Raw genomic sequence first — 23,395 nt, 5'->3', positions numbered from 1 at the left:
ATTAAGACATATGCATTTACTTTGCTGCTCATCGCATATAAGGACAGCATGAAGTTCCTGCAGCTCCAGCGATGATGGATGGCAGACAGGTAATGCTGTTGACAACGAGGAAGGCTTTATGCACACTAAAGCTAGGCTCCTTACAAATGGGGCATTCATCCAAGTCCGCTGATATTTGCCCCAATTAATGCGTTCATTTTTTATGGGCAGCCAACGTTCTTCGGCTTCGAGCGGCAACAACGGACATCCCCGTTTTCTCTGCGTAGCCGGCGGTAGGCAACGCGCGCCCTCTGTAGACATCCGTGTGCGGCAGAAAGGGAGTGGTGGTTGTGAATGATGAGGTGGCGGTGGTGGTGGAGGTCTGCTCAGGCCAGCAGCTACTTTGCCGCCACGACCGCGGCGTTGTGGTGGCTGTTGGCGGCGTTCTCGGAGTTCTGACGCTGGCTGTTCTTCTTGCTCTTCATGCGGCGGTTCTGGAACCAGATCTTCACCTGGCGTTCGGTAAGGTTGAGGTTTCGCGCCAGTTCCCAGCGCTTCTGCTTGGACACGTACGCGTTGAAGAGAAACTCCTTCTCCAGTTCCAGCGTCTGGAACTTGGAGTAAGGCTTACGCTTCTTGCGCACCGTCACGTTGCCCGTCCACTCCAGTGGGTTGGCCGTCAGCGACTCGCTCACAGCAGGCACTGCGCACATAAAGCGAAAGAAAACAGAGGACATGTATGCGTTAATTCAATAAATACGTCACGTCAGTAACGACAAAGAAGTACGTTCACAAGGTAAGGAATAACCCATGGAGTCTACATTGATTAACAACATTTCCTCTATTCAACTGCCCCAGTCTTAAATTAAGGACTTCCACATCAGATTCTTTGTTAACTTGAAACATCGCCTAAAAAAGCCTTGTAACGCAAGAGCGTTTCAGAGGTATGCTAGATGAATATTACTCGGTAACAGCTTATTGCCTTCACCTGCATGCACCAGGCAGGCATCGGCCTCGTCTGGACACCTATTCTCATATCCCCTCATATACCTGCACCTACTTGGAATGACCGCCAACCATTACGATAGCTAATGATTTAAAAACCCAGGTAACGCATTTTGTTGCCGTGTCCCAAATACAGAGACGAGGGGACTTGAAATTTCAGTAAATGCGCTCTTTTTCTCAAGAACTCAAATGCATTCTCCTTTAATTCAACGTCAAGCAACGACCCGCACCCCACCTCAGGCAAGGTTCTTTCTGTTCCCGACGTCCTTCGATATGTATCATGTAGGCGCCTACATATTCGCTAGCAGTATAGTCTCAGTATTTTGATAAAGGACTTCGCTCTGTCTTTTTATCTTCTTCTCCACTATCACTCAATCCCGTGGCCAAATATATAGATACGAAGTCGGCTGTGTTCCTCGCATAAAAACACACACCATATTCTTACATATTTCTCAGCAGAAATAGTTCCTAAACTTCTATTATAGCGGAATTAAGGCGTTGAATCATCGCGGCGATGTTTTCAACTATGCTTCGGAAACGTATTGGGGTTGTGAGGCTTCTCTAGGCGAAGAAGAGGTTAGCATCCCTTTGTAAACGTTGGGTCACTTTCCCTGTAGATATTTACGCAATGAGAGGATCTTAACGTTACAATAAGAGTTCCTGTTCGTACTTCAACGCAGCTTCACGAGATGTCGCCGAGAGCGGTGCTGTTCCTGTGTACGAATCAGATGTCACGGTAATACGTTAACGTGTAGCATACGTAAGTGAGAACACAAACACTCTTAGTACAGGAGATTTATAGCAGACCGGTAATCCGGGGCCGGTATGGTATGCGTGGCACGGAGGCCGCGTTACTGAGCATGCGCATAACGGGTTCTGACTCACCTGCGCATGCGCCAAACCCGTACTGCGCGCCGTACCGTGACCGGATTCCTGGTCTGCCGTAACTCTCTATTAACAAAACAGAAGTAAACGACACTACTATAAAACATTTCAGCAGACACAAATAAAGGCACATGCGAAAGTAATGAGGGCAAACCGCGGTCACTACTTCTTGTAAACACGGTGACAGACACTGCAGCCAAGAAAGGCCACGGAGGAAATGAACCATTGTTCTTCTATTTGAACAAAGTACTACAATGCTGCCCGGATATTCAACGGGTGCTTCCGTTTACGTATACGTTATAGATCGGAAAAAAATAAAATCCGGAGAATAGCGAGCATGCCACCTACTTGAGTCCAACTCACATCCATGTGACAAGTCTCTGGGCCCTCTGCCAATTAAACTCACGACAGGCGATGCCTACCGCCGCCACCTCTTCCTAGTGAAGTGAGCAGGACCCGAAATATGTTTCGTTACATGGATCACTTCATCGTAAATGTCACGCTCTGTTTAGTTGCAAATCACTCTAAGAATCCTGCAGTATGAAGCAAATAAAACTTTTGTATTTCGACCATGCCGAGATAAACAGCTTCAAATATGTTCTTTAAATGGACACTAAAGAGAAACAATGAATTGGTTTAGATTGATAAAGTGTGCTCGGAGAACTCTTGTGTAGTTTATTTCACCACCATAGGTTTATTATTAGAGGAGAAAACCAAGTTCAAAGTTTCATTTTTAAATTTCGCGCCGAATTTTGTAATTCGTGACGTAGAAGATTTCCAAGAGCATTTAACGAATTTTGGTGCCACTGGCTTGACGAAATTTCCACAAACTCGTTATGTAAAGTCTCTGGCCCCCTCAGAGGACAATGTACTTCGATTTAACCGATTAGGAACTATAGGTAGGCCCAAGCAGGCGCCGTCAAAAATATGTGACGTCACGGAAAATGGTGCGGGAATTCCAAGGTGGCGTCGCCACGTGTATTTTCTTTTTGCGCGTTTTCTCGCTTATTAAGCGTCTTCTCGCAGCAAGCGTGGTGTTTTGGTATCGTGGAAGACTACTTTACTAATGCGAGAAAAATCGTTTTGCTCTTTAGTGTCCCTTTAACTTTTTTTTTTCATTTTTCGCTCTGCACGCACTGCAATACAGATCAATTTACCACCGTTGATCTGATATTCTCGAGGCCAACAGAGCTTAGTTTAACGTTCGGCAGTGAGGCAAGAGAGGTAGAGGAGTCGAATGCCCCTCACGCCTCCAAAGTTTCGATCACCCAGTCATGTGCAGCCAAGTCCTTGTTACTGTCTTCACGTTGACTGAGTAGCCTTCAGTAGCAACAAAACGAAGGTAATGGAGAGAGAAAAAGACTCCTTACAAGTTTTTGTCTTGTGTGACTTCGTTCTCAATGTAGCTAGAGACGTACACATTTTTTTCATAAAACAGGCAAAGTCCTTCGTTATAGTGGCTCCCACCAGAGATGTAGGTTTCCTGTTCCACCGCAGGAAGGAAAGGGGTTAGGGAAGGGGGGTGGAATTCTAACCGAAATCATGGAGGCATACTTCATGTTAAAATCCCGTAATCACGTGAACTCGCCTTCTATATCCCTAAGCGAGAGAGCAGCATTTAACTTTATCGACAAATGCTAGATTAGTTAACACTACACACGCAGAACCCGAGGGCTTGAAATGACTCGCTTTCATGCATATCACGTTGCGACATAGTTCTTCGATATCGCCACTGTTTTGCGCATATATTTGATGTGCTTTTGCGAAAATAAACAGTTGAAAGTTTGCGCACTACTTGTTTAGTTATCTGTGTCGTTTGTCCTTCGTGCCTTTAGCTCAGCGCAACTACATTAGAATGCCGTACTAACTAGCCCAAGTTGAAGTTTTGCTTCTAACCAAATTAACTGTGCATGGAGCGTGAGCAAGTCCAGCGTTCTTACTGTTCTGCCGTTTCTTCTCTTCCCCATCTTAACGTTTTCCTCCTTGCGCTGGAGAAATGTGGTGTTCGAAGTTACAACTAGCCCAACTTTCCACTTGATATACACAAAATAAATATGTCATTGTTGCGTGGTTAAAATATGGACGTTTGTTCGTACACGGTTCAATCCACCAGTATACTACATATCTAGAACAAATTGCAGACGCTGGTAAGATAACCTCCCCCTCCCCCCTGCCGCTATAGCGAAAGAGGGAGGGGGAGGCGACACCCTATTACTGGCCCCTTTAGATCCCACCACACAGGTTTAGGATAGAAAGTCTGCGTAGTCTTCCTGTGCCCTTCGTTCTTCTGGTAACTTAGCTGCAGAAACGCTCAATGCAGCGGCGTTCGGATTAATTCATTCTAGCACGCACATTGATACGCATGTTCGTCCTTTTCAGCTTGTAACTCAACGTGAGGAGGAGGGATTGCTGAGGAGAGAAAATAGAGGGTTCAGAACTAGAACCACTAGAACTTCAACGGAAGGCACAGATAATGCGGCTATCCACCAGCGGTAATAGTCGTCGCAACGCCTTTTGAGCAGAGTCCGACGAGCCGCACGCGCGCTTCGTTTTTTCACCGCACCTAACGGTACGGCTGCTGCCATCTGTAGGGCAGAGTAGGAAACGCGGCTTACGCAGAGCCATCCTGCCGCTGCTGCTGCCTCCACTGTGGAAGCCACTCGCTCGGCGCGTAGCGCGCTCGAGCTGCGGATGATGGAGCGACGAAGTACACACAGGCGGCTTAAACGCCGGCTAAACGCGGGTCTGCCACAGTGCGGCACGAGCAGCGTAACGCCCGCGGGGGCCTTGGCTTCGGCTTGGCTGAGAAACGAAACAGGCGGGCTTGCTCTCGCGATTTCCCTCCGGCCGCCGCCAAAGCGTTTTCAGTGAGCGTGGGCGAAGCCCACCCTCTCTCCTCCCTCTCCCCTCAGAGTCGTAAAAGCGAAACCCAGGAGGACAATGGCGGAAAAGAGGCTCTTCTTTTCTGAGCTGCCTTTTATACTACGCCGCTCGCGCGTAGGGGGGGGGGGACGAAAGTAAGAAAAGAAAATGCTTCTCTTCCTTTTTCTTGCCGCTCACAACACAAGAAGACGACGTCCATGGGGGAGAAGAGGGCAGCAACAATAATGATGGCGGCCATATAGACGCCGAGGCAAAGCGGGCCGCCGGGACGAACCATGCCGAGGAAAGCGATGGAGAGAAGGGAGCCCGCGTGTGGAAAAGCCACGCAGCCGCAGGGAAATGCCCGCGCGCGCCAAACGAAGGTTTTCGCGGTCGCAGATGTCGGAGAACGCTAGCGTAGTTGCTTCGCAACTGCGAGGTTTTGCTTTTCTGCGCGTTTATGTGTGCATGTGTATCACCACGCCTTCAGGCAAACGAGCAGTGTTAGCTTTAGTACGACTTACGCTACGCGGTCAGACGCCTTCATGACGACGTGCTCGGGACACTCAAAGCCATTTGTGTCACAAAATTAAGTCACTTATTGAGGCGAAAGACTCTGATGCGTTATCAAACGCGAAAACACGAGTGATGCAAAATAAATCACGTGATGACCTCACATGACGTCACTATGACGACGCATAGCGTGACGTCACGCGATGACGTTGTCACATGGTCAAAGATGGGCCGATCGCTGAGGCAGTTCAAAACCAGATGATGTGCAAAAGCTTTCGGATGGGGGAAGGGGGGGGGGGGGGATCAATGCATGAAGAAAAAGAAGATGGCTTTCGCCTTCGAGAATGCGTAACGGACACTGTGAGTTTTTGTGAAGGACGCGCAGTGTCACGCTCACAATACATACCGGACGTAAATGATATTTCGTTATACCCGTCATTTCGTTGTACAGGATTTCCATTATAATCACCTGTGCTCGTATGAGTCCCGCTGTTCTCTCAACGTCCTTGTCACCGGAGAGGATCAAGCGGACCTGAGGAGGTCCCGCAAAGAATGAGTGCCTCAGCTGTATTTGACACTTCGGCCATCCCACCCCTACTGGCGCTTCCGGCGAAACAACGCCAACCAAACTTATCAGCGACAGTTGACTACTACGGCGGTCATTTTACTTTCAACTTTTTTGCCTCCCTCTATTGAGTTACCGCTCCATTCAATACAGTACCTCCTCGCAGCACGATTAAGCCGCAACTGCATCGCCGCTGTATTATCGGGAATTCGTCGCGGCTGTTCTTGAGATAACGCGAAGCCTGTCACGCACGTTCTTTCTTCCCGTACGTCGTTTCTGGCATTGCAAAGCACGGCGAGACACCCCCGTTATCGGACTTTCCCGGTGCATACAGCTACTGCGATCGCCAAGGCGTAATCGATACAGGCGTCTTAAAGGCAAGAAAACGCACTGCTCTTATCAGCGTTCATCTCCAGCACCACCGTCGCAACAAGAGGCAGAAGAAAGCGCCCGCCGTATATATTCCTATTCAGCTAGCGCAGCAAAAGGACTTCGAGAACGAGGCAGGACGACGAGTCCCTATGAGACTGCAGCCACGAGAGGCAGAACGAATGCGAGATCGCAATGGGCGATAATACCTGGCCGTACGCGCGCGGGTTCCCAGGATCGCCGTCGTGTGCATGCTGCGTCGAGACACTCGCTATTCAGTGCATACGTACAATATATGCGATGGCGAAGCAGCCGTAAAGGCAGTCGACTTAGCGCTCTCCCATCGTATATAGCACGTAGTACCTCAAATCGTCCACCACTTTTGTTAACACAGGCAATCGGCTGTGTCACCAGGATGCCTTCAAACTTAGAACTTAAAGGGACACTAAAGAAAAACAATGAATTGGTTTAGATTAGTAAAGTGTGCTCGGAGAACTCTCGTGTAGTTTATTTCACCACCATAGGTTTATTATTAGAGGAGAAAACCAAGTTCAAAGTTTCATTTATAAATTTCGCGCCGAACTTTGTAATTCGTGACGTAAAAGATTTCCAGGGGCATTTAACGTATTTTGGCGCCACTGGCTCGACGAAATTTCCACAAACTCGTTATGTAAAGTCTCTGGCCCTCTCAGAGGACAATGTACTTCGATTTAACCGATTAGGAACTACGTAGGCCCAAGCAGGCGCCGTCAAAAATATGTGACGTCACGGCAAATGGTGCGGGAATTCCAAGGTGGCGTCGCCACCTGTATTTTCTTTTTGTGCGTTTTCTCGCTTATTAAGCGTCTTCTCGCAGCAAGCGTGGTGTTTTTGGTATCGTGGAAGACTACTTTACTAATGCGAGAAAAATCGCTTTGCTCTTTAGTGTCCCTTTAAAACAGGTTGCCGATCGGTCAAGGGCCACAAGGTCCAGCAAATCAATTAATTAATTAACCAGGAGGATGGGGTCTATTAGCCTGCGAGGTCTCGTTTCCCATCGATCATTTCCGTCGATATCGCTTTGAGATCACACTTTGGATAAAGTAGGCAATTGGTGTTGTGCGCGGAACGAAATCACTTCGGCGTCGCATTGGAAACCAGGGCGTTGACAGAATGCTCTTCGTAACACGTGGTGACGAATTCTGAGGTGGACATTACGCCAAGCATGATCGTCGCCGAAAGTGATTAGTCAAGGCTATACAGCGATTGTGCTTGTTCTCACGCGCATCACTAAATGACTGCCTGTTTAAGTGATACGGGCAGCAAGACCGTATGGAGGAGGAATTATGCTCCCCAGGCTATCACCATGACGGTCTTTTCTGAACTTCGATATATAAACGCGCTCTTGGTGTCGCGACACTACGCACCATGCTCTTTATACCTGTTTTTCTTTCGTATTCAAAAGCTCACCATTGGAATTACGGCACTTATTTTCATCGCTCCCCGGGCCGTCAACTTTATAAATTTTTCACTGTGCTTCCAGTCGATTCGCTCCCTGTGTTGAACGCGTCCGGTCTTCGGTATACGCGGCTGGAGGACTGACCAACTGCTAGCCTTACACGGCTTTGCTTTCATTTTATTGTATTCCTAGGCCTCCGTTTACATCTTGCACCTCTCCCCCCCTTCGGCGTGCCCTTTTTCTCAAATCCCGGCACACGCGTGCAAACAGGAGCACAACAGAGGCGAGGCGAAAAGCTGACGACGATCCGCACCAAGGACCAAGATCAGTCGTTCCCCTCGCCGCCTCCCAAGCGCGGTCGAATCAGGGGCAATTTGAGCACGGACTCACGTTCTCGCCTCTTCCGGCAAAGCCTCGCAGACCTGATTGCCGAGAAACGTCCTCAAACGCTACATTGCCTCCACCCACCTTTTCTTTATTTGTTTCTTTCTGTCGCTCTACCAACCGCCGCGCAGGGAAAGCAGCAGCTCTGCTGGACACGGCAAAATGCACGCGCGCTGGTGGCGGCACTGGCATAAGGGCCCTACAGTGAGATAGAGCGAGAATACAGAGAGAGGGACAGAAAAAAAAGGACATTTTGTTCGTACAAAGTGTCACGGAGGAAGGGGGGGGGGGGAATAAAAGGATGCGGCAGACGTGCGGAGCACCGCCGATTACAGCGTTTACGTTTCGCCATGTGCGAGCCTTAAATCTCCCCCCCCTACCCCCCGCGAAAAAGTTCGAGTGCCCGGTCTTGACGTTGTAGTTTTATCGTTGCAAAGTTTTGTTTGTTAAAACTTTTTTTTTTTGAGGTCTATACCATGTGACCACTGCAGAGGCACCTTGTATACATGGACGGCGAAGCGGGTCATTAACGTAGGCGCGCGTGGTGTCACCAGGAGCTCCTGGCACGGACGCCACGCAGATGCAAACGTGAAATTTCGATAAGCTCCAGAAGAAACAAAGCAATATGACAAAGGCATAAGGAAAAGAAAAACAACGGTAGTGACAGCGTTCTTTTCTTATATGCTGTCTCTTTGGGCTGTATCTATCTACTCAAGCCGGGAAACAATCAGCAAAATGAGTTACATACGCTTTTGCATTTCGAAAGCATCGAGGTTTACGCTCACATGAAACGAAGGCTATCTCGTGAGTACGAATACATTATAGCACCACAAAACACGAGTGCACTGCATGTGTCGCTTGTGTGTGGACGAGCGCACAGGGGACCCTCCGTATAGACTTTGCAGAACTTGAGAAGAATGCGATTGTTTGTGCTGTGGCCGCGCTCAGATGTGCTGCGGCAATTCTTTCATACCTCACAGGGCTACGAAATCTTGTCAGAGACAGACACGTGCATAAGTGTGTACGCACAGATGTGTATATGTAGCCTCTGCCAGGACTATCACAGGCATGGGCGTCCGGAGGGGGGTGCAAGGGGGGGGCGGCCGCCCTCCCCCCTGGAATTTCGGATAATATCTTTCTATGCAGTAGCATAAGCCGCACACGTTGGTTAGCACACAAAAGGTCCGCATATCGGTGTGAAACGGCCTTAGGACTGCCAGCCAACTTTGCACGTTGTTACATATTATTGACTAACCTTGCCGGTCAAGTCACGGTAGAGACCCCCCCCCCCCCTCCCAAGGATGCAACCCCCTGGAAAAATTTCTGCGGACGCCCTTGATCACAGGCACCTTCATTACATATGTCGTTTGTCTATGAGCACGCGGTAACAGTTCCACTTTTCGCACTCTGCGTAAATTGGAATGGTTGGTACCAGAGCTTTGGAGCTTTCGTAATTACAAATGAACACCCTTAAACACTCCCTAGTTTGTACGTATAGCCTGTATAATTTTGACAGACTGTTCAAGTGTGTCTCTGTCAATAGCCGTGAGTGGAACGTTAATAATAACAGGTCAATATTGAACAAATGTTATCTATGTGTCTAAACTCCTCATAACTTGTTCAACGTCTTCAAACAATACCACCGCTGTTCCACACCGGGGCACTTGAGCCGATCCCTTCCGTAAGATCTGTAGGCGCGAAAGATGAGCCAAACAGAACGAGCTGGGATACGCACACAAGGAACGTGTACCTGCTCCTTCAGTTCTCCTTGACCAGTGGCGAGCTACACGCTAAACGGCCATCGCCGTCCTTCCACAAACCATGTACTTGTTCTACACCGCTGTAGTTACACAAACATACCACTGACTTCTGTGTCCCTCGGCAAATTACCCGAGCCTCATTCGCTCCGCTCATCACCCTGCCATCGCTGCTGCAACGCATTCGGGTTTCAGAACACAAGCACTCTTTTAACCACCAGCAGTTGCTGACAAACGACGTGACCGACAGACCAGGCTACCACGCATGGGGCTTCGTGAGGGGCTCCCAACGGACGTGCTCCATGCAGCCCATACAGGAGAACAAGCGTGGCGAGCGCTGCCGCCGCAGCTGGTCACCATTAAACTCCTCACCTCTGCGAGCGCGAAGCGTGTGCAAACACGCACACGGCACAGAACACACACAGGGCAAGACGACGGCGGCGGCCTCGGAGGCGCTCTCCTCTGGGTGACGAGTGGGCAGCGCGAGCAAGCAGGTATAGCGCGCGCGAGAGAGATTGCCGCCGCCAGCGGGGCTCATTGGTATGCCAAGGACGCGCTCGCCTATCGGAGGTCTCCGACCGATCCACGGCAGCAGCCGTCCACCAGGAAGAAGAACCGGCGGCCATAAACGGAGCCCAACTTCGGGACGCAAAAAGCGGCGAAGAATTTCGATGCCGCCGCCAAGCTCGAATGCTTACGCCGACACAATCGCGCTCGTGACGCCGGGGCCCTTTTGCTTGGCCAGCGAGAGAGCCTTGGACGAAGCCGACCTGGCAGGGCCCCGAGGAGACGAGCCCCGAAGACCTCTGTGTGCTTGCGTGTTTGTATATGACGGTGGCCGCCCGCGTGATGCCTGCACTTCGTGCCTAGTGGCATCACGTCGGCCTCGGCGTGCGCATCTGTGCCGGCGACAAGCGTCGCTTTATCGTACGTTTACTTGAACCGGCATTCGCGGGAAGCTTGCAGCGTGCCCGGTGTGCGTCGCGCAGGTAATTAACCGCAGCAACGCCAGTGAGAGAGAGAGAGAAAGAGAGAGAGAGAGAGGTCGCTTCGGGCTGCGTTGCAATTTCTAAATGCCCCCTCTTGCCAGAAGCACGCTGACACCTCTCCTCCTCGAATGGTTGTAGCGGCCGCCTTTCGGGCTTTTCAGTGAGCTTTTTTTCTTTCCCCCGAGGCATTGCGTGCTTCTGGAGGACGCTAAACAAATTGTCGCCACGGAGCGAACACAAAAGTCCCATTGTCACCGATGTCCTCGAAGTGCGCTCGAGGCGTTCGAGACCTTGTTTGAAGCGATCACTGAGATATTCCAAAGAAAAGAGCGAGGGCCCTCAAAAGGCAGCTACCGGCAAGAAGCGACCGAGGGAGTTCCTGTATATGTGTGCGGTTCTGAAACCGGCCCGACTCATGCAGCCCTCGCGCCTGGTCAACGACACCCGTACATCTGGTAGATCGCCGCCACTCCGTCACTCTTAAAATCCTATACCGCACGCAGGCGTAAAGAATCAAAGAAAAAGCTTGATAGGCCGGGAATCTAAATCTCTTTAGATGAGCGAGAAAGAAAAAAAAAAACGCTTTCGCCCGGCTCGAAATTAGGCCCCGCCGAGCGGCAAAGGGTGTATATACACAAGCAGGGCGGCAAGTCGCATAAACGAGCGGCCATTTCAGCTATAGCGCGCAAAGGCACGGTCGACGGTGGCTCGGTGTGTGTGTCTGCATGCGTGTAGCGAGGCAAATTGGGTGGCGAGATAAGCGCGCGAAATCCGCACGCATGCAGCTGCCAAGAGTGCGAGCGCGTTGGCGGCGGCGCCGCCGACCTACCTATGTGATGGTGCGCCTGCGTACCGCCGCCACGTCGTGGTGCGCACCTTTAAAACGCATCGAAACCACGCACGCACGCGCAGACAAACAAACGGGTGCACAGGGGCTGAATAGATGCGCTAGATGAAATGTGAAGTTCTGCAAGACTCACTCCTCACGTATCTATAGTTTCACCCATGCATACAGCGGTGATGCACGTCGCTAGACATGTAAGTCGGAAAGAAAGAAAGAAAGAAAGAAAGAAAGAAAGAAAGAAAGAAAGAAAGAAAGAAAGAAAGAAAGAAAGAAAGAAAGAAAGAAAGAAAGAAAGAAAGAAAGAAAGAAAGAAAGAGAAAGAAATATATTCGAAGGAAAGGTAGGGAGGTGTTAACCTGGTATCAGTAACTAGTTTGCTACCATGCACACCATTCTTATGGGACGTTAAGTCCTGTCGATCACGCAGGATTCTTTCTTCCGATGTTAGTATCTGGTTTGCTACCCTGCATTGCAGCGGGAGAATAGGGGTTGTAAATAGTATAAGTGAGAATAAAACGATGTAGAGTGAGAGAAATGCAATGCCGAAAGGTAGGGAGGTTAACCGGAAAATAAATATCCGGTTTGCTACCCTGCACTGGGGAAGGGGGAAGGGAAGACAGCAGTAAGGAAACACACACACACGTTCAACGAGGCAAGTGCTCTATATGGGCGAGGGCGAGTGGTAAGCTGTCGCTATCTTGTACAGTCTCAGAAATGTCCCTAACGTATAACCAGTGCCTTGACTGACGAATAAGAACGCACGTGCTGGTGCCGCTCTCTCTATCATGCTCGCTGTTTGCCATGCAGTTCTCAAGGCTCACTCGTGCCATTAAGCGGAAGGCTGGTCGCCTTGTATAAGGTCGGCCTAACAGTGCGGCAAAGCATAATTATACTTCCAGCGTTTCGCATATCCACTACTTCACCACCAAAGGAGCCAGCCAGAGCGTTATGGCACATACATAAACCGCGGTAGAGTCCCATTATACCACACGGGTGCATCGGCGAGCCTCAGCGTTAGAGCCAAGCATACAGGCATATATACGTCACAGAGCGCACGGCGCGCGCATCCGGACCAGCTGGCGAGACGCACGTCTGGGCTGGAGTGCGAAGCTGTGCCGCGACATGTCAAGAGAAAACACTCGCCCCCGATCGCGCGCGGCAAGCGACGTCAGATCGAAGAGCGGCGGGAAAGCGGATCGTGTCTTTCACGCCGCCATCGAGACACCTCGTGGGCAACCAGCATGTGCTGAAATTGCCATCTGCATGACTGGGCAACAGAGGCGAATGAAGAGAACACAGGCACCGATTAAATGCTACCTGTAGAGAGAGAGAAATAGACGAAAAAGAAAAGGGTATGGAGGTTAACCTGATACTATTAACCGGTTTGCTACCCTGCACAGGGGTGGGGAAAGAGGGTAGAGAGAGATAATACTTTTAAAAAATTAAATATGCACACATGCACACACTTGCCGGACGTTCCAGTCAGAGCCGTTCTGATAGACCGGTTAATAGTTCTGTAATTGATAGTTCGAGATGTAGAAGTCACTCTGCGAGATGTAGGCGTCACCATATCAGTGTCAAGCGAAATGCTGTAATTTGAATGAACGCTTATGTGGTGGCACTTTGCTATGGGCTATATATGTAACATCTTCCGACCGTGTGTCCATGCCCGCGCCAGGCTTGGGTAATTCACAGCCGTTATTATACAGTGGCTAACATCCATGCCTTTCGCCTCTCCTCCTCACACTTCGTGAGATACTTATGGCTGCATTTCGCCGACGAGAAGAAACGGATGCTTTCTCACACACTAAAAAATGACTTCGCATGACGCTGCAGTATAGGATTTAGATGCGAAGGCGAGTAACCGCACTGTGGTGCTAAGTCTGCATGTGTGTGTCTAGAATAGCAAAACACACGTATTTTTATGCACGCGAACAGAATAAATAGTGTATCTAGCCATATATACCGAGATTCTAATGCGAGCAAGGTCCTACACAATCTTATGAAGCAAGTGCTCTTTCTTTTCTTGTTCAGAATTGTGACGGACCAGCTGATAATGAGAAGCGATTTAAAAAAAAGCGTTGTGTCAGTAGTATTTTGCCTATATATAAGCAGAAGAAAAAGAAGCAGCCGCGTTTTATTTGATGAACGTATTATACGGGTATTATGCCAGGAAATGAGGGCTGAACTATCAAAGCTGTGTATAAATTTTGTTTAAGCCATCATCCATAATCGAAGCAGGCAGATTCAGACGTCAGGTTTACAAGACGACTAAATTACGGGGCACTGGAGAATACTGCGAAGAATCGAGATAGAAAACGACGCGATGAACAATAGAACGAGATCTGAAGGGCACAATGTTATAAGAGACGGGAAGGGAGTACAATTACACGCAGTGCCGTCAAAACAACATTTGCTCTACGCCTTCATTGAGACTGGCAGTAATAAGTGGATTTGGAAAGGCCATGTGATGCAGAAGGTCGTTAAAAGGTGGTCTCCTATGTCGACAGCAGTAAACAACAGTAGTAACAGTGCAAGGCTTCAGCTCGACAGGAAGCGTCTTACTGCCGAAGCCGTACACCAATCCAGCTGTAGATCTTTCAAAGCTGTAGCCACTAGCTAAGCCCCGCTGGGTACTATAGCAACCAGATGTGCCATCCCTCTGTAGTAATAGGCCCAACGGTGTATTTGGAGTATTTGTATATAAATAAGCAAATCGGACCTGAGGTACCTTGGGAGCACGGATCAATTTCCAACGAAGCCGTTTGTTCCGAGCAGTTGCATTAAGTCTTTTTGTTGGGGGTAATATCATGGCGTACGGCTCTATATGCCCATACGCACATTACCTTTGTACAGTGCCTCCCATTTTCACCATGAACTTGACACCGCATTTAGGATGTACACTGGAAACCATTGAACGTAACGACTGTTTGACACTTCCGAGCCCATGTAATCTTACTAAGGTTATCAGTGATTTAACTGCAGCAATTTACTACACCATGCTTACTACAGTAGGCTGTCTACTGCAAAGACCTTAATCAACGCTACCCATCAAATTGCAGCAATTTACTGCAGCATGCTTACTACAGTTGGTAGGTCGTCTGCTGTAAAGACATTCATTAAGCCCCTCCATCAAATTGCCGTAATGTAATTTACTACAGCATGCTTACTACAATTACCGGGTTGTCTATGTACTGCAAATACCTTAATCAACGCCATCTATACGCCCCCCCCCCCTTCCCCCTCCCCAAGCATTAAAAATTTAATGTTCATCATATCATGTGTAGTGGCGCGAGTGTCCCCTTTATGTTCCAGGTTAGCACACAGCAAAGCATGCAGACAAACCGCAAACACAAGCTGCGCACGTAAATCCGAATATGCTATATATACGAACAACGGACGACCTTCAAGCCGACCTCTGACCCTCTAACCCTCGGTAGACCTGACACATCCTGCCATGCCCGCACATACCGGCGGCCTGCGTGGAAGCAGTCGACTGCCGACAGAATGGACTGCACAGCAGCGGATACATTATAGGGACACACAAGTGCAACAGAAGGCAGCCGTTCGGCAAAACAACCAAAGCCCATCATCATCAAACCACCGGCGAGGCTCGCAACGCACCGTCAATGCGCACGGCATAGTTTTGTTTTCGTATCAATTTAACGCAGCTTCTTTCCTGTTCTGTCAGCAGCTGCGCATGCAGTGTGCCGGTTGAGCCTGCACTGAGGGTCAATGGCAGAAATGCGATCAGCAACTGTTTTCGCAAGTATTTTTCAGCTCTGCGCACGCATTAGCCAAAACGGGATGTTACCGGAAACTCCCAAGTTTTCTTTTTTTTTTAACTTTCGTGGCAAAGAGAAGAATGCTATAGCCCGCGAATGGTGCATCGCCCGCTTACCACAAGTGGCGCATGATTCAGCTTGATTAATGATCGCTGCTCGCGCAAGTAGCGACATCGAGCTTCGCGGGTCGTTTCATTCAGTGAGCTGCGAAGTTATACTGTATGCAGCTTTTCGCGGCTTTTGTATAGACGCCGCTTGAAGCTGTTTTATCGTTAGTGAACGACTATGAGATTAATAGGCGCGAATACCTTCACATCAACAGTGTCGACAGCGGCTGTCGCGTCACCTGAAGGCAAGAATGCGAACAGACGCTGTATGTAGTTTTACGTCTCAACTAGCGGGCTTCCCCGTATATGTGCTTCCCAGTATATGGGCGAATGGTTCATACCTGATTTGAGATTATCGTATCAGGAAACATCGTATTTCGTCGCTTTAAAGCAGAACCTCGCTCCTGCCCGCCTCCTTCCGACATTCCTGCCGGGAAGAAAAATAATGATCCGCGAGCGAGCACCACGTGATCCCGCCTTGTGTTTCAATTTCTGGGCGTACGCTCGCAGGGTCGATCATTTTCCGAAGCATCATCACGTCAAACCAGCGTGCACAGGAACACATTTCACTGGCGCGCAGCACAGCTTGTTTTTATACTTTTGCCTTTAAGCTCCCACAAACACATACACACTCATCGCGCTGTTGTTCGTGTACAACCCCCCCCCCCCCTGTTTCTGTTTTTCACTGGTGCGCCAGTAAGTTAGAACATACGCGTTCGCCAAGCGATCCAAAAAGATTGCGTTTTCCTTTCGCGTAGCGGACCGAGTGTGTAAAGACTCGAAGAAAGAGCAGAAGGAGAGGCACCCGTATATATACACGTAGATATACATACACGCACGAACACCCGCACAGTGGTATACGGTTTGGGAATAGAGAAGCGTAAAATTTACGACCACCTGCCAAATGAAACGAAGTGGAAGACGGACCAAAAGAAGAAAAAAGAGCTAGCGTTAGCAAAGGAGCTGATTTCATCTTGGCCACCTTGAGAAGGAAGTTGGAAACACCTCTTTCACCCCCTTCCTTCTTTCCAACCTGGTATACCACCCCCCCCCCCCTCTTTCTTTTCTTTTTTTTTTCTGATGTCTCCGGCGCACCGCTTCGCTTGCGATGTAAGATGGCTCTGCGAGAAACGGAAGCTATTTTTGGTTCTTTTTCTTTTTGGCTCATTTTTTCCAAACCGAAAGCCCGCCGCGATATTGGTTGGCCCCGGGAATGCCACCGGGCCTGACGGCTCTAAACAGAGATGCGAAGCCAAACGGCAAAGAAGGAGGGAACGGTACAGGATGAACGCCAAGACAAAAAAAATAATAAGATAAAGAAAGACGCGCGAGTTGAGAAAGAGAGAGAGAGAGAGGAGGAATTTGAAAGATGTCAAGAAAGACTGGATGGAGAGGCTGCAGCCATCGCTTGCTGCCGCGAAGTAAGACTGCTGGTATATATACATGACGCCACCGGCGCTTACAACCGCAGAGCAGAGCAGAAACCAAAGGGATTGCGACGTGAAACCCAGCGTGGATCCTCCCCCTTCGCTTTCGCTCAACTCCGGGCCTCTCCACCGCCAGCCCGACACAGTTGAATGCCTGCCAGTAACTTTCCGGGTTTTCCCAAGCACGAACCGAAAGGAAGGAAGGGAAGAGCATAGCGGCTATCATTTTCTTCTTTGCTCTTTTCTATTTCGAAGTAATCCTCTTGCATATAGGTGGGAACCATGCATGGCTCGGTAAGTCGGGCTTGGAAAGGAACTCAGCTGTACGGAGTTTCTGAGAACCGCAGACAATTTTAATACAGATTCCGCTTCTTGCTCATGTAGTAATTGCCGGGATTTAACGCCCCAAAACCACGACATGATTATGAGGGACGCCGCAGTGGAGGGCTCCGGAAATCTCGACCACCTGGGTTTTTTTAACGCGCATAAATCCAAGTACACGGGCCTCAAGCATTTTCGCCTAGATCGAAAACGCGGCCACCGAGGCCGGGATTCGATCCCGCGACCTTGGGGTCAGTAGTCGAGTACCATAACCACAAGACCACCGTCGCGGGTGCTTCTGGCTCATCGTATAGCAGGAATTTATAATATATGAGTAGCGTTGACGAGGCAGGGTTTTCATCAAGATGTTGCAGCCACTGCAAATGAATGTCACACGCTCGCTACGGGTGAATATTGAAATCCAAAATGTATACGTGGTATATGTCCGTGATGCACGACCTCTGGTAGTGCAGGACACTGGATTAGCGACCATAACCTAGATAACCTCGGTTGCAACGAAACTGCCACATAATCACAGTTGCGTGATCGAATGACAATGAAAACGCGTTTTTGGTCAGGCTTCGAACAGCACGGCTTGTTGATGTCGTCGATAGGACGTTTAAACGAACAACGTGATCTTGTCTTTTCTTACGGGACTCAAAATGTGCTGACTGCCGCAGCCTCCTTCCCCAGTGCTATCCCTTCTTCTCAGTTTCTTTCAGAGGATGCATCCCAGAACAACGTGGTGAAGTAGATTAATGTAAATCACGTTATGAAAAAAATAAGAAGGAAGATATCGTTTATCGAATGCTACGCGACGCTTTTTTCACGATTATTTGCTATGGTGGTTTCGGTTCAGCCCCCAACTGCCACTTCCTTTCGACAATTGGTACTTTGTTAAGAGCGAAACTCGAATAAACTAACATGTAGTTTCTGGTATCCATACGCCTAATCCGACGGCTAAAACACAAAACGGATTAAAAGTAAAGCAACGACGAATATCTTCAACGGAGACGTTGGACTCCCCTCTCAAAACTAATGAAAATTGACTTCTATACAATCCGCTCACGTGACGCACGAAATCTCAGCGGATACACCCATTTCTGTCTTTACCCAAAAACAAGAATTGTTTTCGGCCCCGCTCAGTATCATCACTCATCACTGGAAGCCGCATTCTTGGTCACTCGTATACTATACTCCACCAGAAACAATGCATCTAAGAGCTGGGTCCTTTTTTTTTTCTATATCCTCTTTCCTTTTTTTTTTATATCTCCTCTTTCTTTCAAGGGCTGAAATCTGGAGTGCAGATTCAACTTTATGTTTTTATTTCTTTTTTCCTTTATTCTTTGTGCCAGTGAAAAAATGGCCGCCTATCTGCGTGCTTCGCTGCAAATGTCGTGTAAAGACGATAGAAGAGGCGCTGTGTGAGATATGGACGCCATCTGGCAATACGTCGGGAAACATGAGTGCTGTGTTGCGTGCTGGTAGTCCCGGCGCAGCAGCAGGCGAAGACCGGCAGTGACCAACGCGACCGGCGGGGACGCCAGCCAGCCCGAAAACGCGGTTTGGCGCGAAGCGCTGAAGCAGAGAAACGTCCGCACTCAACGAGTACTCTCCACACACTCTTTTATTTACACGTCGCCTGGGTAAAACAAGAACGCCAGAGCGGCGCCCAAAATCGGCAGCCTGAAGGCCGCCTACAACGCTGCTTTTTCATTTTTTAAATATTTTTTTTCACCTTCTTGGCCTTCTCAAAACTAAAGTTTTTCAACACCAACCCATGGCATTCGTACAGTGCAAGACAGAACCGAAACCGAAACACAACAATGAGCTCGTGCGAAGGGCACGGAGGAAGGCAAATTTCAGCGCAGTCGCATTTTCAGCTTTGTTGAAACAGCGCTCACTAGACGACGACGAAGTAAAAGAAGGCACAGGACAGGCAGCGCCTGTCCTGTGCCTTCTTTTACTTCGTCGTCGTCTAGTGAGCGCTGTTTCAACAAAGATGAACGCTTACCAACTCGCTCAAGCTTCCATTCTTATGCATTTTCAGCGCAGCTTAAGAAACTAGGGTCCTTAAAATTACGTATGTATGCATTTCCTATTAAAGGAACACGCCACCTAATACTTACCGAGTGATGTTGCACCTCAGATATGCATGATATTTACTTTTTGATGGACAACGTTCACAAGTATGAACAGCCGTACCAGTTCAAGACGGCTGGCCCTTGGGCAAGTGGTTCAACTTTGGCCCAGTGGCTGAATCGAGGGACGTGCCGACAAACAGAAAGACAGACAGACAGAAAGACAGACCAAAATTTCTGCGTTTAAGTTCCCCAAGAAAGACTATCGTCTTTAAAAGGGTAGCTTAGCCCTCGCCAGCAAAAGGCGTCAACCAACTCCTCCATGTATTTTTACTTCCGTTTAAGAAATGCTATCTGCCAAATTCGGAATATGTATACGTTGAGACTACGCTAGCTGTCTCTATTGAAAACTGTCAATGATTCATTTCTTTGTCCAATTCGTTGGACCAGCGTAGTGGCTGCAGGGTATAATTAGCCTTAAAGTATGGTCCTATAACGTAAAGCGTAAAAGAGCATTTTTCTTTCTTTTATCTTTGACACTATCGAAATTCACACGCCTACAACACCATCCAGGAAGTGTCGAGGTGGATGTGCCGTGGGATTCGGTTTCGACAAATGCGACAGCGACGGTGACAGCGCGACGTTCACGGAACTGTAAGGTGGAGAGGGGCCGGAATGGAGGAGGGTATACACAGTGATATGGGCCGGACAAACCGTATCCACGCGTGTTATAAGCCCCGGCGAGAGAGAGAGAGAGCGCGAGCGATCGCGGCGCGCGAGAAGGCAGCAGCTTCCAAAGTCTTAGTTTTACGCTCGTTAATAGAGCTGTAAAAAGCGACGTTAACTGCTCGCACGACCGATACGCGCATCCGTCGAGAAGAAAAGAAGAGGAGGAGGAGGAGGAGAGGTTGAGGAAAGGAAAAGGCGCAACTTCTGCAACCCTAATTGGGAGCACGGCTCAGCGGAAGGATCGCCTCGTAGCACCCCCCCCTCCTCACCCCAACCGCGTGCGCGCGCGCGCGCCACAGCGAATGCCTTCAGAAATCTCGCCATTCGCGCCGAGATATCCGCATTGAACACCATAAAGATATCGGGCCGTTTTCCTCGCGCGCTAGCTCTCCCTTTCTTCTGGGTCTCCTCTTGATCGGCGCAGTACTCTTCCATAACTGAACGCTTCTTTCCCTTTCCTGTCCCCTGTATTTATATAAACGTAGCCTGATAGGAAACAAAATCAACAGAACGTCTAGTGAAATCAAAAGGATGACAACAGAATTTCGATAAAAGTTCATGTTAATATAATAGTCGTGTTGCCTCAAACGAAACAAGTGCAGCTGCCCTCGAATTCGTTTAAATAATACCGAAACAAAGATGTTCTCTCTCTCTCTCTCTCGACATCAGAGCTGAAGATGAAAACCAGAAAAAAACGGATATAGAAAAAGAATGTGACAGGGCAAAGCTGGACTAACAACTCTTTTAGTCCAGCTTTGTCCGGAAGTTAATAATAATAACTGGGGTTTAACATCCCAAAACCACGATATGATTATGAGAGACGCCGTAGTGGAGGGCTCCGGAAATTTAGACCATCTGGGGTTCTTTAACGTGCACCCAAATCTAAGTACATGGGCCTCAAATATTTTCGCCTCCATCGAAAATGCAGCCGCCACGGCCGGGATTCGATCCCGCGACCTTCGGGTCAGCAATCGAGCGCCATAACCACTAGAGCACCGTGGCGGGGCTGTCCGTAAGTTGTTACATGCAAGTTGCTGGTTTTCATTCGTCGCTGCTCCGTCTGTCCTTTAAATGCACAAAATAAAATTGATTGATTGATTGATTGATTGATTGATTGATTGATTGATTGATTGATTGATTGATTGATTGATTGATTGATTGATTGATTGATTGATTGATTGATTGATTGATTGATTGATTGATTGATTGATTGATTGTCCAGCTATGTCGTGTCGCCTTCTTTTTCTGTGTCCGTTGTTTTCTTTGCTGGTTTTCACCTTCAATGATGTACACACTGGCCCAACTCTCGACATTGTTCGACATCACAGTTCGCTTTCTTGGAGGCAAGTTTGCTGCAGCCTTCGTGTTCAGACGTATACGTACATCGCCTTTTGAATCTGACTGCGTCGCTTTAAACGAAACACAGAGGACAGCCATGCTAGGATGCGTTAATAAATTTGCGCTCGCGCAACTCCCGCAGAAAAAGAACGGAAAAGGAAGTGCAGAAAAATAGCAAGAATGGGAAGAAATAGAAGGACAGAAAATCAACGCAAGCCAGCGAAGTTAGAAGAGTAACCCTCCGTTTGATTGCTCTGTAACGGAGGAAGAGAAAATCAGGGGAATATGACACGCGCAAAAATAAGAATATCTCCGTCTGAACATGGCGAAGGCGCTCCAAAACAATTGTAGACTTTTACACACTCCCAAGGCCATTAAAAGACGAACTTGTCCTGAAGCAGCTAAGGTTGACGTCGGCATTTGGAATCGGTGTCCAGGGGATTCTATTTTCAGTAAGGGAGAGCTTCTCCAGCTCCTTTGAGTTCTTTTAAAGGGACACTGAAGAGCAGAACGATTTTTCTCGTATTAGTAAACTACTCTTTGACGATACCAAAAACACCACGCTTGCTGCGAGAAGACGCTTAGTAAGCGAGAAATCGCGCAAAAAGAAAATGTGGGGGGTGACGCCACCTTGAATTTTCCGCACCATTCGCCGTGACATCACATATTTTGACGGCGCCTACTAGGACCTACGTAGTTCCTAAATGGTAAAAATCAAGTACACTGTCCTCTGAGGGGGCCATGTAGTGAACATACCAAGTCCGAGGAAATTTTGTTGAGCCAATGGCTCTAAAATACGATAAATACACTTTGAAATCCGTGACGTAACGCGTGAAGATTTTGACGCGAAATTTAAAAATGAAACTTTGAACTTCATTTACCCCTTTTTAATACACCTATGATGGTGAAATTAACGACATTATAGTTCTCAAACTACAATTTATCAATCTAAACCGATTCATTGTTTCTCTTTAGTATCCCTTTAAGCAGATGTGGGGAAAGCGAACAATGTCGTACACAAGTATAGCTAGCTATCTTTAGATGAACATCGACAACAACCATTAAAATTTTACAGCCCCTTTGGCACCCTTCCAAGAGCTCCCGCAACGGAGTCAATGAGGAACTCGCATTTCAACGGCTTTTGGTTTCAGTGGCCATTGAAAGCGAACGTGTTACTACGAGCAGACGAACATAACAGCATCCAGCTACACAGGCTTTCCTTCAGCGTGCCTGCATCAGTTCGAAAGCCTTCATTCAGTGCGTCACCTCATCTGAAGTAGCAGTCACCTCACCGCAGCAAAATTCTGTACAGGTGTAAAAAGGGCGTTTGGGGGTCCCATGACTGACGACTTCACGTTTGATGGGCAAGAGCGAATCGTAGGTAAAAAGAAATAGAAGTTTCTTGCTTCCCGCCATTTCATTGTAAGTAAAAATGATGGTAAGTGTAACGTACAACAAAAGTGGAAGGAATAAATTTTATTAGCTTCCGCTGCCTAATTCTCGTGTCAGACGTTTCCAAGCACCCCAGGTGGTCTCAATCAGCGCAATATTTTTAACGACGCCTTCTCTCATCCTATGCATTTTAAGCTCTATGTCACGTCTAATAAATGTTTCCTATAACTGTAAGCGCAAGGGTATTACCCGTGAAACAACCGAACACCCTTAAGTGTGTTCGGTCGTCCCAAGGGTAACACTCTTGGTTTGTTCGGTTGTCCCACGTGGGACATGCAAGGCTTGCTACCTTATACATGCAAGGCTATACTTCTACAAACTACAGACGTTCTACATGCAAGAGACACTTCTACATGCAACTGTTGCTACTTCATGATGAAGTAGCAAGCCTTTTATGTAACAAGACTGATATCTTCAGTTTCTGTTAAACTCCCCTCTCTATCTCTTCGTTCGGAACCTGCTCCCAGCGACAGCAAACTTCGGAGTCCGCGCAAAAGCTACGGCCGACAGGCGGCGTCGGCTCTGGCAAAGCAGCAGCCATCCATGGGCGTTCGCTCCCTGCCTG

At 48.4% G+C, this 23,395-nt stretch overlaps 1 protein-coding gene across 1 annotated transcript in view; it reads right to left on the bottom strand.

The window, feature by feature from the left end:
- Positions 1 to 334: 334 nt before the first annotated feature.
- Positions 335 to 23,395, bottom strand: part of LOC119394278 (homeobox protein Hox-B4) — a 323,844-nt gene continuing 300,783 nt past the window's right edge. Inside the window, exon 3 of the mRNA XM_049415732.1 lies at positions 335 to 682. Coding sequence (XP_049271689.1) covers positions 378 to 682 — 305 coding nt within the window. The 3' untranslated portion in view covers positions 335 to 377. The remainder of the gene's footprint in view (positions 683 to 23,395) is intronic.

Source organism: Rhipicephalus sanguineus, chromosome 5, assembly GCF_013339695.2.
Source record: "Rhipicephalus sanguineus isolate Rsan-2018 chromosome 5, BIME_Rsan_1.4, whole genome shotgun sequence".
Lineage (NCBI taxonomy): Eukaryota > Metazoa > Arthropoda > Arachnida > Ixodida > Ixodidae > Rhipicephalus > Rhipicephalus sanguineus.
Note: the sequence above shows the minus strand (reverse complement) of the source record. Positions and strands in the feature narration are given on the sequence as shown.